This window comes from Drosophila tropicalis, unplaced genomic scaffold (assembly GCF_018151085.1).
Source record: "Drosophila tropicalis isolate 14030-0801.00 unplaced genomic scaffold, ASM1815108v1 contig_878, whole genome shotgun sequence".
NCBI lineage: Eukaryota > Metazoa > Arthropoda > Insecta > Diptera > Drosophilidae > Drosophila > Drosophila tropicalis.
The window spans coordinates 1,790,182-1,806,859 of record NW_027173374.1 but is presented as its reverse complement, the minus strand read 5'-3'; the positions used below and the strand labels follow the sequence as shown (position 1 = coordinate 1,806,859).

General features: G+C 37.4%; 3 protein-coding genes across 4 annotated transcripts; 2 read left to right on the top strand and 1 right to left on the bottom strand.

Annotated features, from left to right (window-relative positions):
• Positions 1-2,745: 2,745 nt before the first annotated feature.
• CD98hc (CD98 heavy chain) lies at positions 2,746-5,955 on the bottom strand. The gene is made up of 4 exons (XM_068300537.1): positions 5,750-5,955; positions 4,616-4,815; positions 3,281-4,548; positions 2,746-3,088 (listed from the first exon to the last, which is right to left on the bottom strand). Exons 2-4 carry the CDS (start codon positions 4,793-4,795, stop codon positions 2,830-2,832), a joined length of 1,707 nt encoding a protein of 568 aa, XP_068156638.1. The 5' UTR covers positions 4,796-4,815; positions 5,750-5,955; the 3' UTR covers positions 2,746-2,829.
• Positions 5,956-7,620: 1,665 nt separating this feature from the next.
• Os-C lies at positions 7,621-8,290 on the top strand. 2 transcript variants are annotated; one of them, XM_068300539.1, is made up of 3 exons: positions 7,622-7,739; positions 7,799-7,970; positions 8,025-8,290. In XM_068300539.1, the coding sequence occupies exons 1-3, from the start codon at positions 7,644-7,646 to the stop codon at positions 8,171-8,173; spliced, it is 417 nt and encodes a 138-aa protein (XP_068156640.1). In that variant the 5' UTR covers positions 7,622-7,643; the 3' UTR covers positions 8,174-8,290. The 2 variants fall into 2 exon arrangements, with proteins under 2 accessions (XP_068156639.1, XP_068156640.1); XM_068300538.1 differs by having other exon boundaries at positions 7,621-7,739; positions 7,799-8,290.
• Positions 8,291-11,051: 2,761 nt separating this feature from the next.
• Positions 11,052-12,437, top strand: LOC137584367 (probable 3-hydroxyisobutyrate dehydrogenase, mitochondrial). The gene is made up of 2 exons (XM_068299725.1): positions 11,052-11,206; positions 11,278-12,437. The coding sequence occupies exon 2, from the start codon at positions 11,284-11,286 to the stop codon at positions 12,250-12,252; it is 969 nt and encodes a 322-aa protein (XP_068155826.1). The 5' UTR covers positions 11,052-11,206; positions 11,278-11,283; the 3' UTR covers positions 12,253-12,437.
• Positions 12,438-16,678: the final 4,241 nt, after the last annotated feature.

Sequence of the window (16,678 nt, the reverse complement as noted above, 5' to 3'; positions counted from 1 at the left end):
TGTTTATTTTGTTTTCAATCTAATGAACATATTTCAAATATTTCAAGTTCACTTCGAATTCTTAATTATTGCTTCATTAGGCTGAGGAGGGCGTCAAATGATCTTCTGTAGCTTCAACACGCTCCTTTTTGATCTTATCTTCTCGTTTTTTTTTTTGGTTTTGCCTTCTGTTTTGAATGAAATTTGAGATATTTTTGAAGCCGAACAAATCGATTGTGGCTTAATGACAAATGGAGTGCCAAAAAACGTGTTTTCAGTTTTGTTAGCTTACCTATACAGAGCGGACAACGACAACAAGAACAAGAACAAAAAGCAAAAAAAAAAAAGGTAATTTAAAACACAAGACAACAACAAAGACTATGTCAATCTGCATATAAAGCGTAACCAGAAGGACAAAACCTTTTAACCGACCAAAAAAGGGTGATGGCAAAAGCGGTAAGGTTAAAAGCAGGTGGAGGTTAGCTCCGGGAATGGGTGGCGGGGAGGAATGAATTGACTGCAAAAGGGTGTCGAGTAATTTACGCTTGCATGCAAATTGAAAAACAGTCGAGAACAGGCACCCAACATCGAATGCTTATGGGCTGATGCTGTTCAATTGCGGGTTGTGATTGAAGAATTTCGGGATGAGGGTCAACGGATGGGGGACCAACATTGACCACCAGGTTGTGATGCATTTTAAAACAAATTGGCACAGTTTGTGAGTTGCCATATACTGTTTCTGTTGTTGTTGTTGTTGGTGGTGGTGCTGTTGCTGGTGTCGCTCTTGTTGCTGGCGTGTTTGTCACTCAATTAGATGCAACTCATTTAGTCTCGGCTTCGGCACTCGCATCATCATCATCATTTTGGCCAGCCTCGGACAAAATGTTAATCAAAGCCTGATGGGATTTTCTCGACATTTTTTGCCAAACTAATTAGAGAGTTTGGCATGGGTATTGGGATGATGACGATGATGGATGCGGATGTGGATGTGGGAGTGGTTCTCGGCTACATATTGCGGACACTCGCTCAATTAATATGCAAAATTTATGCATGGGAAAGTTCAAAACGAAACAAACAATCAAAACACCAACAACAAAGAGTATGGAATATGATAAAAAAAAGGACAGTTGACATAACAAAAGCAACAGGATCCAACAAAAATCAATACATATTAGTCAATAAAAATGATGAGAAAATAGGATGAAGTCCTCTTATTCAAATTGAACAGATTGAAAATTTGTTAATATCAAAGTAAAAGATATAATTTGCATCCTAAATAATATCCATTTTTCAATTTTTGGCAAACGATCATGAACTTGTGTAGTCTTTATTGTTGAAAGGGGAGATGCAAATTCTTCCTTCCACTCAATGTGGTCAAGGGTGTTGGGTGGACATTTGAAATGTTGCATGTTGCAAATTAAATTAGTGGCCAACCTGTCCTTGGTTAAAGGATGTGAATGTAATGTGGTGAGTGTTGTTGCTGCATTTGACGACCTGCTGATGGAAAATTTGTTGCGCAAAGGACACGGACTGGGAAAAGGCCCAGTGTCAGTTCTTTACGAAGACAAGTCAAAAACTCAGAACTAAAGCAGATAGAGAAAGAGGGAGAGATAGAGGGAGGGATGCTCAGCGGGACTGGAAACAAAAGTTTTCCGTAAACAGATGAAGGAACTCCAAAGGCTGATGATGATGATGACCTGCGCAACAATAACAATAGTTTGCATCTCATAGATACAAGGCAAGTTGTTGTTGCTGTTGTTGTGTGTAGTTGTAGTTTGCCTTGCCGCAATCAACTGCACTGCATGTTGTGGCTGAAACACCAGGACCACCCTCTTATGCTCTCTGTGTGTGTCTAATCACATTAGCACGTGAGCGCATATCCTTGCTCCCCAGACTGCCATCTGTGAAAACTGGAAAACATTTTGGCCGCTTTGTTTTTGCCTCATTTCGTTTGTCGATTTTGATTATTTGTCTGTGGCTAGCCGCACAACAGTACAAGAGAAAGAGATACTTTTGTTTTACCATCCGAGCGTCAAAACTATTTGTATCTCAAAGTTTTGTGTGGCCCACACACACGTGTTGGCCAGCATTTCCTTTTGTGCTACTCTGGCAAAACTTTAGTACAAAGCCAGCAAAGCATTTTCTGAAAATTGGCAATGCGGCTCCTTCTCCATATCTAACTCACACACTTTTTTTCAAGGATTAACACATAGACAACATAAAAGTAAAATAAGGGCTTAATCTACTTTATAAATAGTGCCAATATTGAAGGATTTTTCTCATTGTCATATATTTTTGCAAGCAGAATTTTGAACGAGGTTAGATCGATGTCGGATTCTTCCATATTCTAATATGTCTTTAAACCAAATTAAAGTTTGAGGTGAACTTATTCAAATCCTCTAAAATCTTGTGATACTACAAAACATAACTTCAGTAAAGGTCAATTAAATTTCCAGTTTGTAATAATAATATGCGAATGAATAAAACTTTTGTTACAACAATTGAAAGTTTTGATAAAGAACTTTGAACTTTGCTTTAATTGGTGCTCAAAAATGTCCAAAATCTGCAGAATATCTTGATGTAAATTCAAATAAGTTAAAGTCGTTTAAATTTGTTTTTTTTTTTTTTTAAATGCAATCAATTTAATTTTTTTCGGTAAGCAATTGGTGGACCAACATTTCAAATTTGTTTTCTTTAACGCTTTTTTTTTACCTGTCCAACCAAATTTAAGTTATTTGTTAAGCGGCTTTTGAATCTCAAAGTGGATTTTGAAGCAAAATTGGCAATGCTACATTATATTTTTTATATACTTTAATATTGTATAATTTCATTTGCTGTTGTTGTTCAGACCTAGACGGGCACATAGGTCAGTATAATGGTAGAGTGCGGTGCCACAGCAACATCCTTGAGGGTCACTTTACTGCCAACTGGATGTACAACCAGGCTGCTAATGTTGTTGTTGTTGCTGATGTCAATCGTATTGTAATTCTCGCTTAGAAGAGATACAGTCATCTTTTCGGGTAAATCTTGCGAGTCTTCGATAAGAGCAGACTGAGTCTGATCGCTGGGATTAAAGATGACAAAGTACCCAGGATTGCCAGATTTGATTCTGTGGAACAATTGGAAAAAATAGAGGATGATTAGAAATTACTTAAATTATAAATTCTTTTTCGTTGATTCTAAATCTATGAACAAGTTAAAAATCACAAATATACCTTTGCCTTTAGAGGGCAAGCATGAGTGAGAAGAGATTAGAGGAGATTAGTGGAAGTTAAGAGATGATAAAAAATGTGTATCTTACCTGGAATAGACCAATAGAGGATCCTTTTTGTAGAGTTTGAATTCGCCATGCATATAGGAGGCAGATTTACGCAAATGCTCAATATGATTGTAAGTTGCTTCGGTGACGTTTAGATACTCGTCTGAATCGACTGGCACCACAGGTACACCAGGTAACAACGAAAGTACGTAGGCCATAGCCGAATGATCTTGATTGGAGCTCAAATAGACTTTACCAAAGTCCCATTGAAGCCAAGTGCCATTGCCGGCCTGGGAGAGTGTACTGTTCAAAGTTTCTCTTAATGATTGTGGAGCATTTTTGCTCAAGGCTTCCACAAAACCACCGTACAAAGGCACATCAATGCCAAGTGCTCCGCCTGATTTGCTAAGTTGGTACTTCTCGGGTTGTTCGATATCTCGAGACACCGTTAAGAAGGCATCGGCTGAGGCATTTTTAACAACGCTTAGGTAATCATAGAGAACATCACCCAATCCGGTATGGAATGTAGTCTTATCATGCAAGAAGAAATCATATTCGCCCACCACCGCATTGAGATTGTTGCTCGAAGGAATATCCTCGTTTTCTAGGTTTTCGTATAAAACAAAGTATTTTGTATTGTTCAGGCGAATTCCTTGGACGCCCAATTCAACCAGGTGCTTCAAAACTCCACCAAATTCTTCTCTAACGAGAGAACTATTCATTTTCAGGTCATAGAATCCATCGAATTGGGATAGAACATAACTGCCATTCACTTGATCCCAAGCAGACGTAGAGCCCTTGACCTTGAGCCAAGTGGTGGGCGCACTAGTTAGATCACTCTTCCAAACAAAAGCTGAGCGCTTATTCTTGTCTTCCATTGCATCCTTAAACAGTTTGGATCCCTGCGTTACGACATTGGGAGTCAAATCAAGAATAACCTTGATGTCGCTGTTCTTGTAATTGGCAACAAGTTGCTTAATCTTCTCCTCTACTTCAGGATTCTTAACATCATATGTAAGAGCAGCTGGCAGCTCATAAATCGCTCCGGTAGCATGAATTTTCTTGGCCAACTGTAGATCCTCAGGCTTGGCGTTATTCAAATCAGAGAACTTGGCATGTGGACCCTGCTTGTACCAGGCCAATGGCTGGGGGGCAGAACATTTAGGAGCTCCGACGATAATTAGTATGGCACCCACCAGCATGCCCACCCAAATGGACCAGAAGCCCACAAAGAATATCCAGCGCAATCGCACCCAGAATGGATCATTGGCATACTTCATAAGCTCCTCCTTGCTCATTCCCGTAAAGGTCTGTGGAAAGATAGGAATTTATGAGTTTAAAAATAGCAAATTACTGATACTGATATAGATCACTTACCGGTTTGCCACCGTTCACATTTCCTATATCAATTTTGGCATCACCGTTCTGATGATCGCCGCCCTTGATGAATTTAACCTCGTCTCGATGCTCGGACAGCTTGTCATCAGGTCCTCCGGTGCCCAACATCTGCTCGTCGGCCCCATCATTTAGTGCCACATTCTTCTTCTCCTCCACCATATCGACAACGGCAACTTCAACTATAAATACATTTTATAAATATATTAAATTGTTGTTAATCAGTTTCAATTAAGCTTCATCAGTTGAGTGAGAAAGAAGCAAAAGCTTATCGCCTCATGTGTGTGCAGGGTGGCCTTTTTTTTAAGCCTTAGCGAAGGTCAAATAAGGGACAATACCAAGGGCCTCTATTAATATGTTTAGAGTTCAATTGGCAAACAAGCATGCTTAAACTGTATTACAGTAGATGAAGAAGGCTTTAATTTCTACTTTTAAAATCTATTTTGATGTATGTAGATATGAGTCTGGTCCAGGTTAATGCTAATGATATTTGCAATTCAAACTACTGCAAGCTAATTTCATTGCCTTTCTATTAATAATTTATTTAAAATGACACTTGACCTTGCTATTTGAACATTACATTTAATAAAAGAGATTGGAATTGTTCTCAATTTCACATAATATCAGCCCTGAAAAAGCTTTGGTTTGGCTTTCACTTGAGTAAAGGTTAGAAACGAACGCACGCCCATGCCCCCTTAACCAACTGTTGAAGTTATAGATACATACATATGTACATACATAGATATTTATGGATACATATGAAATGTATTTTCCCTGGGATTTTCAACCAATTGCTTACGTCATTGATATGAATTGAGTTTGCGCTTAAATGATAACTTGACCTCGACTCATGGGCTGCTGATAAAAAAATCAATATGAAATGGAAATGGAATTCCTAAATATGAATTCTTTTTATCTAATTGTAAATTCATTGATAAGGTACGTAGACGCATACACAGATACTCGTACACACACACACACACGATTGTGGATAACGTTAAAAAATACACTATATGTATGTATTATTTTTTCATCTCTTTTCTTACATCAGCTTCCCGTGGCCACATAATCTCACATTTTCTTTTTTTCTTTGCATAAATTCCTTTTTCTTCTTACCTTTTTGAGGTTTCCCTTGTAATTTGTCCTCGGCTATAACCTTATAGATTTCAGGTGAATCGCTTATATCTTCACTAGATCCAGCTTCTTGTGTGTTCTTAGGAGGGGCTAATAATTAAGATTGAGATTTCACTTTAATTAATTTTTTTTTCAAGAATCGGGCGACCGCACAACCGCGCACATCAGCAGAAGAAAAAAAACAATAGTGATGGGAGTTCATTCGATAAGTAGTCATATAACCGATAACAACCAAATAATGTGATAACCGATAACTACCACATAATGCGATAACCGATAATGACCACATAATGCGATAACATGTTGACTTTGTGGGCGATAAAACTATTTGGCGCTCCCGATTTCCCAGTATTTTTAGTAATTTATCGAATTTTTCAGCGGAAAAAAAACACTGGGCGCTGAATCAGCAGTCAGCTGTGCAGACTGAGCTGTAATGTAAATTTGTTGGTAACATTTTGAAATTAAATTTAAAGACTTTTAAGTGAATTAAATTAATCTTTGGTGTTAAGTTTGAAAACTTCTATACGATTTTAAAGGAATAACATAAAAAAAAGTGGAAAAAGTGAAGTGAACAATAGTGAAAAATTTTTAATTCAGTGCGCGTTGCTACCGATTATTATTTATAAATTAACAATTTCTTACCCACAACTGGCAGTGTTACAGAATTCTAATAAGATAAAATAAAGAAAAATAAATAATAAAAATATTTTGAATTTCTTTTTACATTTTTTAACTTACTTTGCTGGCAACTCCGCCCAAACGTTTGAGACGTGAAAATAAATTCATTGTATTAATTTATGTACTATTCGTTTATCTATTAAAAAATTATACAAAAATTTATTATTATTATTTAAAAAAATTAAAGTTCATTTCACTTGCGGACTAAGATTTCGAAGTTTTTTCCCAAGTTTTCTATTTCAATTTCGGTATAGATTTCTTTTATTTTATTAATTAAATAAACACTGTATTCTAGGAACCACTTTCATGCTCATTTTCTTGATCACTTTTCTTTATTTAGTTTAATGTTTGAGTTTCTTGACTTCGTTTTTTGTTTGTTTATTTGTCTGTTGCGAGACTTTCCACAGAAACGAGAGACTCGTTTTTATCAAATTTCTAAAAACTATATTCACTTAAGCTTTGAACAAGAATTCAAAATTGAGTTAACTAACTGTCCGGCAGCATGCGTCAAACGCAACTGAAAAGGCGACTTCGAAGTGCATCGCTCCCAATCCAATCCGAGCAATCTTAACAATCTCGGCCTCAGTCGTCTCTGTCTGGTTTCCTGCGTGTGCCGTCGTCTGTCCACATTTGATTTAATAACAGTGGATACACATATCGTTGAATTGGCCAAAGCCGAAGCACAAAAAAAAAAAAAAAAAACGCGCTCCGTGCATTTAATTCACAATTTATGGCCCGGATTCACAACACAGAGAGAGAGAATGAGAGAGCATAAAGGAGAATACCTGCTTAAGATCGGAGACCTCACTGAGAACCTGAGACTTGTTTTGCTGGCCAAACAGACTGATATTCAACTGGGCTGGGTTTTCATTGCGTTCGGGTTTGTGGCAAAAACTGCACCCGTCGGCACATTCCTTGACCAAAAGCTAAAGAAAGAAAGAAGAAACGCCCAAACGAAACGCTGATGATGACACAATCCACGAATTGTGTTGAACTTGAGGTTGAAGGTTGTCTGATTGACTAGAACTTGCAAAATAATCATTAAAAAATTGACAAAAAATTGATCAATTTGTTTAAATTAAATGACATGCAATGATTATTAGCTGTGATTACCACGAATATGTATGCACAATGTATGTACAATGTACATACATCTATATATGGCTGTAATCATTTGAACAGCTTCTTAGTTGCAATCATGGCTTTCCAAAGGGGACCGCACCTTTTGTTGGCTACCTTTTGCCTTCTGCTGAGTTTTTTAGTTAGCATCGATCAGGCTCAGGCCAAGCCCCAGGTGATAAGTAGAAAATATTCAAGTTAATTCAAACTTAGTTGAAATGTCTTTATCTCTAGGATGTCATAACAGTGGTTGAGCTTGGGTCTGCTGATGAGGTGATCGTTAAACCAAAAGGCGATAATGATGATGAAGACGACGACGACTCATCGTCCGAGGAAACTGTTGAGGATTCTGCAGAGGATCCACAGCGAAGGCGTCGCGATACTGCTCAACGTGCTAGTATACCAGGTTTGCCCGATCCGGCTACCATTATTAAGGTCGCTGAGCTTTTTCAATCCATAGGCGAGCAAATCGTTCCAATTCTTCTGGAGGCTATTCTACCTGGTACCGATGCTGCTGGTGATCGTATTGCCCGAAATGTGGAACTTTTGAAGAGTTTCAAACGTAGTCTTGAAGTCTATTCCAGTGAATTGCAGATGGATGAGATGTAGTTTCACTTAAATGTCAAAGCAAAGAAACAGAAATGAAGGAACTACAAGTATAAATTTGTGTATAAGCGTGTTAAATTAAACTAGTTTTGGCTTTTTCTTTAGCAATTTGAACTTCAATGAATCTTTATTTTCATTTAGTCATCTTTGGTTTTCAGATAAATACTATACAAACTTTCCGTGACTTTGCATTTCCTTTCGCTATATTGAAAAAGATTTAAAACCATTTCAAGACTATCCTGCAGACTGGTTCCGCACCACATGCTGCCACCCAAGACACTGCGAACCGAGGGATTAACTGGCCTATTACAAACTCGCATTAGACCTTTAATAACTTGATCCACTCCACCTCGTAGGACATGAGCATGCAAATTTTCGCTTTCAAACATTTCCTGACACCTTTTAAAAATGGGTGAATCACGAAAGTTAGTAGTTGTTACACTTGGTAATTGAGGTACTAATAACCAAAGTCCCAAACTAAAGGTTAATATGGTTAGAAAATACTGTAAAATTTGTATCTAATAGTAAATTATAATTCATATTGTGTATTACGAATGATCTTACCATTTTCATTAAGTTTCACAATACAAATGAGTAAAACATTTAAGTTAATTTTTTTGATTTAGTAAGGGAATTTGCATGAAATTAAAATGTCACAGTTGTTAATTTTATACATTTTGCTGTACGCAAATAGTGAGGTTTAGAGTTTTCTATCACGATAATAAATCGGATTTACTTTATTAAGCTAATAATTGAGCCACAGGACATCGGTCAGTGAAATGTATTAGGTTACTTTCCATGATTTTTCTTTTTGATTTATTGCCAATTTCCCTTAGAAAAGAAATTCCATTAAGCGATGAGCATGTCTATTATTCTGATTCCTTACTTACCCTTACCTATATAAAATGGTCATGGAAATCCCTGGATTATAAGGACATTAGACATATTATTTTATTAAGTTATCATTCTTCTCTACGTCATCATTTAAGACATTAATCAATTTGAATGCGAATGAGCTTAAGTTTATTTTCGTCTGAAATCGAATAATTAAGTTTTAACCTGCATTATCTTGTTTGCCTTATGATTGTTTCTTTTTTCCTGCTTCGTGTTTCTCTAATGAATCTTCATCCTCCTCCTTTGAATCAGTTTGATTTAAATTAGCAACTTCTTCTAGCATTATTGTTTCTCCCTCGTAATATTTGTATTGAAAGCATTTTTCAACTACTTCCATTTTTCCATCTTTCAATGTTTCCAGATCCGTGCATTGATACGAGTTCTCCACGTCGTCAGATTTTGCCTTTACCTTGGTTGAAGAATCTTCCCCGGTTTGTCTTTGTTTTGGTTGTCCTGACTTATCCCATCCTTCAACCACCCATTTTGACGGTGGAAGAGTAGGTCGAAGATTATAAGGCGTATCGCAGTTGTGGTCATCGACTTGTCCTGCCAAATCATCCAAAACTGACGACATACATCTGCCCGTTTCCATGCCCTCTCTGATTAGTTGAATCCATTTGCCAACTTCAGAGCCGCTAACGCATAAGTCCTTACAAGTTTTTAGAACATTACTGATAATAGCCTTGCTCACTGTCGAAATTAGGCCACGTTTAAGACTGTACTTATTGATTTTGCCATGACAAGCTTTCAACTCAACGGAGTTCTTGGCACTCCAACGTGGTTTAAGTTTTGGGTTCACCCAGGCAGAAGTGCTATGTTGGTGGAGCAATAGTATCAATATTGAAAACACTACCTTCGATTGCCACATTTTTCTTATTACTGAATCGATAGTGCCTGGAAATTTATTTAAATCAGTAAAATAATATTGGAATTTGTATGCATTAACAAGCGAAGACAAAGAGAGAGACCGATTAGTAAGTGAAAAAAGCGAAACGTGAAATATGAGTTTCAAAGAAATCAGCTTAAAAAACTAAAATAGTCAATTATCAAATTTAAGCACTAGCTTATATAAAATCCCATTAAAGTAAATAGTTAAACAACAAGTTGGTAAGAAAAACTGTTTTCTTAGTTTCTAATGGCAAAACTCAAGTAGAAACTTTATTTCAGCTTTCACCTAAAAGTATGCACATAAATTTGACTTCCAAATAAAATTAACAGGACTCTGTTAATTTAAACCTGGGCTTAACAGTTTTCTGTTATTTCTGTTTTCATTATCACACGTTCAAACTTTTTTAAAAAAGGGAACTAACAAATAGAAACTTTTAAATAGTATTACTCAGACAAGGTATTAATGCAACCCTTTAAGCAACAACCCAATGAGTATGCATATGCAAAAACTGAAAAAGATTTAAAAACAAGTGGCTTATGAGCCGATCGAAACGTATATTTAACGAAACATTAAATTGGTTGGTAATCAAATTCTATTAAGTGCTTTTTAAGAAATGTCTAAATATTTACACGAATCTCTAAACAAGATATTTTAGGTCTGTTTCAAAATAATAGAAGGGTATTTAAAAGGGCCAAAAAATATATGTATGTATGTAATGTGCAAAGTCTATAGTATTCATGTTAAGCAGAGCTAAAATTAATGTTTTTGTTTGTATTAGTAAAAGTATTTTCAAAGCACATTTTAGATGTGTATCCTTTGAGGAATGTAAAGTGGATTGTAATTTGGAAACTCAGCGTTTAGAGACACACCTCCCAATTGGCCCATTGAAGGTCAAGGAAAGTAGAGTTGTTGTTTATCAAAAGCTTTCGCAACGCGTGCTGCTGACATCAGAGTATAAATTATAAATAATAGAAAGCTTTACTGGAAGGCCGGCGATCTCAGCAGAGTTGCCGGAGCCCCAAAGCCCCAAAAAGCTTGAGAAAAAATGCTTTCGCCAATATAAAAGATAAGCAAACTTAAATTACCTTGACAACTCCGGTAAAAGCACTGGAAAAGTGAGTGAAGCCAAACCCATAAGTGACAACAGCAGCCAACTAGAACTAGCAGGGGAGGAACAGTGTGCTTTTGGCAGTGGTCTGATCGTGTAGCTAGTCTTTTTCGATATCCGCAAATCCGTGAAACAAGAGAAACAGGTGGGTAAAGATCTTGAGAGTAGTTTCTTTTAAAAGTTACATAAGAGGCAATATTTTCCATTTCTCGTTAGTCAAACATGTCGCTGCGTATTTTGTCGCCTTCAATGCTCCAGACTCTGGTACGTGGAATGTCCACGAAAGCTGGCAGCAAGAACATTGGCTTCATCGGTCTGGGTAATATGGGTGGCTTCATGGCCACCAATTTGATTAATGCTGGCCACAAGCTCCATGTCAATGATATTTCCAAGCCTGCCTGCGATAAACTGAAGGCAAAGGGTGCCACCGTGTACGAGAACACCTCCGAGTTGGCCAAGAACTCTGATATTGTCATCACAATGTTGCCCAACAACGCCATAGTGGAGTGCTCGTACAATTCTATTATTGATGGTGGCTTCAACAAGGATACCATCTTCATTGACTCATCGACTGTTTCGCCGGATCTGGTCAGATCGCTGCAGAAGAAGATAAGCGACAAGGGAGCTCGCTTCATTGATGCCCCCGTCTCAGGTGGCGTGATCGGTGCCGAGCAGGCCACTCTCACCTTCATGGTTGGCGGTACTGAGGCCGAATACAATGCCGTCAAGCCAGTGCTGGAAGCCATGGGCAAGCGCATTGCCCATTGCGGCGTCTATGGAATGGGTCAGGCAGCCAAACTGTGCAATAACATGTGCTTTGCCATCACCATGATTGGCATTGCCGAGACCATGAATCTGGCCATCCGTCAGGGTCTGGATCCTAAATTGTTTGCTGAAATTATCAACTCGTCGACAGGACGTTCATTCTCGTCGGAAATCTACAATCCTGTTCCCGGCATTAGCCCCACTTCCCCTAGCAACCGCGAGTATGCCGGTGGTTTCTCCACAGCTCTGATCGCCAAGGATCTGGGCCTGGTTAAAAATGTGGCTGCTGATACAAATTCGCCCATCCCCTTGGGTGAACTGTGCCAGAAGATCTACAGCAATCTCAACCAAGAGGGTGTTGTTTCCAACAAGGACTTTTCTGTGGTCTACGATGTGCTGAAGAATGGCAAGCTTAACTACCAGTAATTGTGGGATTTTCCTTCCCCTTGTCTCCACTCCCCCGACCCCCAAGAAAAACTAACCAGTTTGCATTTATCTAAGTTAGGAATGTTGCAATTGTAAGGATCTGCCATATATATCCGACAGTGCAATTTATAAATTCTTTTTCATGTTGACCGTATTAAAGATACATATGTATGTATATACATATATTCTTATAAATATTTATATTCACTTCTCATTGTTGCGTAATCGTGGGGCTGGTCTGGTCTGGTCTGGTCCCTTCTGATTCTGGTCTAAGAAGTGGGCTGATAATCCACCAGGCCTTCTGATAACGTTGAGGAGTGTGTGAAACAGCTGTGAAATTTAATATTTATTGCCAATTCCAAGACCTGGGGGCAGTTGACAATTATAATAATGATTGCTGAACCAGATTTCCAACACGCGTGAGAGCGTCAATATAGATTATTTAAAAATTTGTTAAAAAATGGGTATATTAGACTTAGATTGATTTCTAACCATCAACTTGATTAACATTTTATTACTCTGACTTCTTTCATCTATACAATATCCTGCAAAAAAATGTGAAGGACCATTAGGTCGATTTATCACATGTTTTCCACTATAGGGTATCCTTCAAGCGACCCACACATTAATGATATCTAATTGTGTTTTTTTCCACCTATTCTCGACATGGAAACACAGATAAAGTAAAGTACTGATAAGAAAGAAGCTGAGTCCAAAAGCAAATAGAAATTTGATCAAAACAAACAGAGCAATAAACAGCTTTTTTAAAAGGAAGGTAAAACCTTTTATGGTAGGTTTATCACGAGTTTTCCCTCTTACATTGCTTGAATTTTCATTTTAACGGCTAAACTAATTTTCAACGCAAAAAAATACCCTATAGGATAGGAAAGGAATAATTTTCATTTTTATTGGTATTATTATAAAATACTTTAGATGCATGTTTTATAAAATTTGTATAAATTTATCTAAAGTAAAGAAAAACGATCTGGATCCGCTTATGTGAGTTCTCACTGTACATTAAAAAAAGCTTACAGTTTGAAAGCAATAGACTATGAGTTGAGCTTGTCGCAGCAAGAGCTTTCAATCTGCTACAGTTTGAGAGCTGCAGTTTGAGAACATTTCCGTTAAATTTGTATTCATAATAAACCTCTCAAATTTATAATGATTTTATTCAGCAATTAGCAAAACCAAAGTGGTTGACCAGGCTTGTAGAATCTCAAAGAATATTAAGAGTAAGCAATTGTCTTCTTTTGCCTCACACAATCTTGAAGTCCTTGAAGCTCTGTATTTTTGTTAGTCAGGATTAACTGCTCCCTCAATCTATTGAACAGAGCGTTTCTTTACCTGACACCTAAAACAGCTGTTTGTCTAAATAAAAGTTTCTTGACTCCGAGTCAAGTTGGATTAAGAATATATATTTAAAGAATGATTTCTTTTACTAAATAAAGTTTATGGTAAATTCAAAAGACTTCTTTATCGAAAATCTAAACAAAAGGCTAAATATAGATTTCTTGAATGTTGTGCTAAGCATTTTCATCTGCTGTCTGCCGTAGACATTTCAAATTCAATTACTAATTTATTTGAAAAACCATTAAATTTTGAGAGAACAATCGGAATTATAAGTAGGTAATTTAGTAGGTACTTTGTCGGATCTGGCGGCGCCAAGGGCATCTGTTGTGCTGCGCCTGTCAATGCCAACTAAATAGAAATGGCAATTGTCTGTCTGTCTGTCTGTCTGTAGGAAAGGCCGACAGGCGGACGTTTGGAGCAACAACAACTGCACATTTAAGTGAATTGTCGTGTTGACAATACTTGCAAACAGAGTCAAAGGCGCAATGGATGGTTAAGGCACTGAAATTGGAAATGGGAATGGGTATGGGTATTGGGTCTTGGGTATTGGGCATTGGTGGAATGGCAAAGTAAAAGTTAATATGCTCGTATGCTCTTCGGCACTCAAGTATTTAAACATTTGCCCCGCTTGTAATTTGAGCTGCATGCAAGTATCTTCTATCTATCGAAATGCTTGTGTATGTATGGGTGCATCCTGGCCATGGGATATGGCGCTGGTATGGCAAAGGCATGCCATGCTTGGCATGCGTGAGTCCAATGCTCAAATCTTGTTTGTATCTTTAAGATACTTTTGCTGTTCACGGGGTTTGCAGACGCAAACGTAGACGCAGACGGTTCGCTTCCAACTCTTCAACTCTTTATTTATTGTATAAACAATTTCGTGACTTTGTTGTTTATTTTCTTTCACATTTTGTTGCACCGCCATTTGCCGTTCGACATACATAATGGATGTGGGTTGGGAATGGAAATGGGCTCCATTCGGCTCTCCCTCTCTGTCTCTCTCTCTCCCTTTCTATCTCCCTGTTTAAACTTTAATGTGTGTTTGTGTGTGTGTGTGTGTTTTTTTCCTGAAATGCTTCGCCATATGAAGTTAAGTAAAATGGCTAAGCAAATATGCTAACAAAAACTTCAATCTTCTGCCTACTAATTTGTGTTTAACACTTTGCCTGTATCGGTTTTTCAAGTGCCCAAAAAACCAACAACAAAATCTAAACTACAAAAAAAAAAAAAAAGAAAAGAAAAAACCCATCCTTCTCTTAGGGAACCAGCCTAAAATAACACAAACCAAGCATCTTTACTTTTATTTTTCAGTGTTTTTTTTTTCTTGTGTGTAAATACAAAAGAAATAAGCTGAACAAGTGAAGAGAAGCACAGCGGAGAAGACCTCGCCATCATCGTGTTCGAGTGTTTTCTTTATAAACAGAAAACTTAATGATGTTGATTTAGTAGAACAGGCAACCCCATCATCATCATCATCACCATCATCGTCCCTGCCTATTCCACTCCCCTTGCCACTCTTATAGTCACATATTTTCATAATATGTATGGCACAATACGGCTTGAATGTTTGTACTCAACACTTTATGAGTAAAAAGAAGAAAAGAAAAAAAAAAAAGGACAAAAATATAAAAACTTTTGCCCCGGCCAAAGTAAATGTTGGAGTCGTCCCCCCTCCTTGTCTTGTACGCTTCTCGTTTTGTTGCTCTCGTCAGTCAACATGATTTGCAAGTTATACAAATTCATTCAGCGACAACGCCAAGACCAGGGACCAAGAGCAAGACCACGACCACGACGACAACGACAACTAAAGAGACTCTACAAAGTCTAAAGAACTAAAGGCTTCGCTAAAGTTCTGGCTCAGGCCCAAACTCGACCCGCATGTCTGCTTCATTAACACATCTTTCAGTGCTCATTCCACGGATCCAACGCTCATACACTGCCATCAGAGGATATATTCGAATTGTGAAACCAAATCAAAAATATTATATACATATATCCATTATTACTTACTCAAAATCAAATGGCTTTAAATCTTAGTAGAAGTAAGCAATGTTTTTAGAACAACCTCAGCATGAAGAAGACTTACAATTGCGAGTAAAAATAATATGAAATGAAGAGTTATATTGTCTTTTTGTTGATATCCTTAAAGAATCCATTAAAGTTCTCCAAGTCTAGACTTTCAATCTATAAAGAAAGCATGAAAATAGTTTTATAACTTCTTGATTTAGATCTATAAAACGAAGAAAACGAAAGACTTTTGATTATATATCTGTGTATAGGAGTCATGGATGACTATATATCTCTGTAAAGGGGTGTAATACCTTTAAAATATTCAGAATATACCTCTAAAAGATTTAGGTAAACGAAAGAAGCTAAAGTCTTAGCTGACTAATTGCTTGGAACTGTTACTTTTCGAATTGTTAATGATTAGAAATCTATTTCTATTTTTAAGTTCAGTTTGTTGACCCTGCCTGTGTGTGTCCATTAGTGTGTTATAATTTTGCATTATACTTTAATCTTAATTTTGACTGATATGGCAGAGTATTTCGAGGGTCGTTATTGATTTTCTTAATTACAATTTTGTTTTTACAATGCCATGTGAATTTTACACATCCCAAGTGTAAATTACTCTCTCGTATTTTCGATATTTACTTGCACGATTCCCTTTCTTTCACGTCTGTGTGTGTCTTGGTGTGTGTGTGTTTGGGTCTGTCAACCGCAAAAGGAGTTTACAGGGGATAGGAGACAGAAACCGCGTCCGCAATTAGTTGGACCGCACTAAAATATGATTAGAGAGTCTTCTCAATGTTACTGAACTTTTTGCGGCCCAAACACTTGAGAAATTCCTTAAGTTGTCGTATAAGGGGTGAAGAAAAACTGTGTTAATTAGAATGCCGACAGCCCTAAAAAGATATCAACAACAAAAGGAAAAGAAATAAATGGGAGATGAGCCAGTGCCTCTGGGGACACTCACATACATAAATGTATGTACATGAAAAATTGATGCAATGCCTGAGATAATGCAGGGGTCCAGGTTCCAGTCCAGACATCCAGACCAGGGTAATCCGTGTACAGA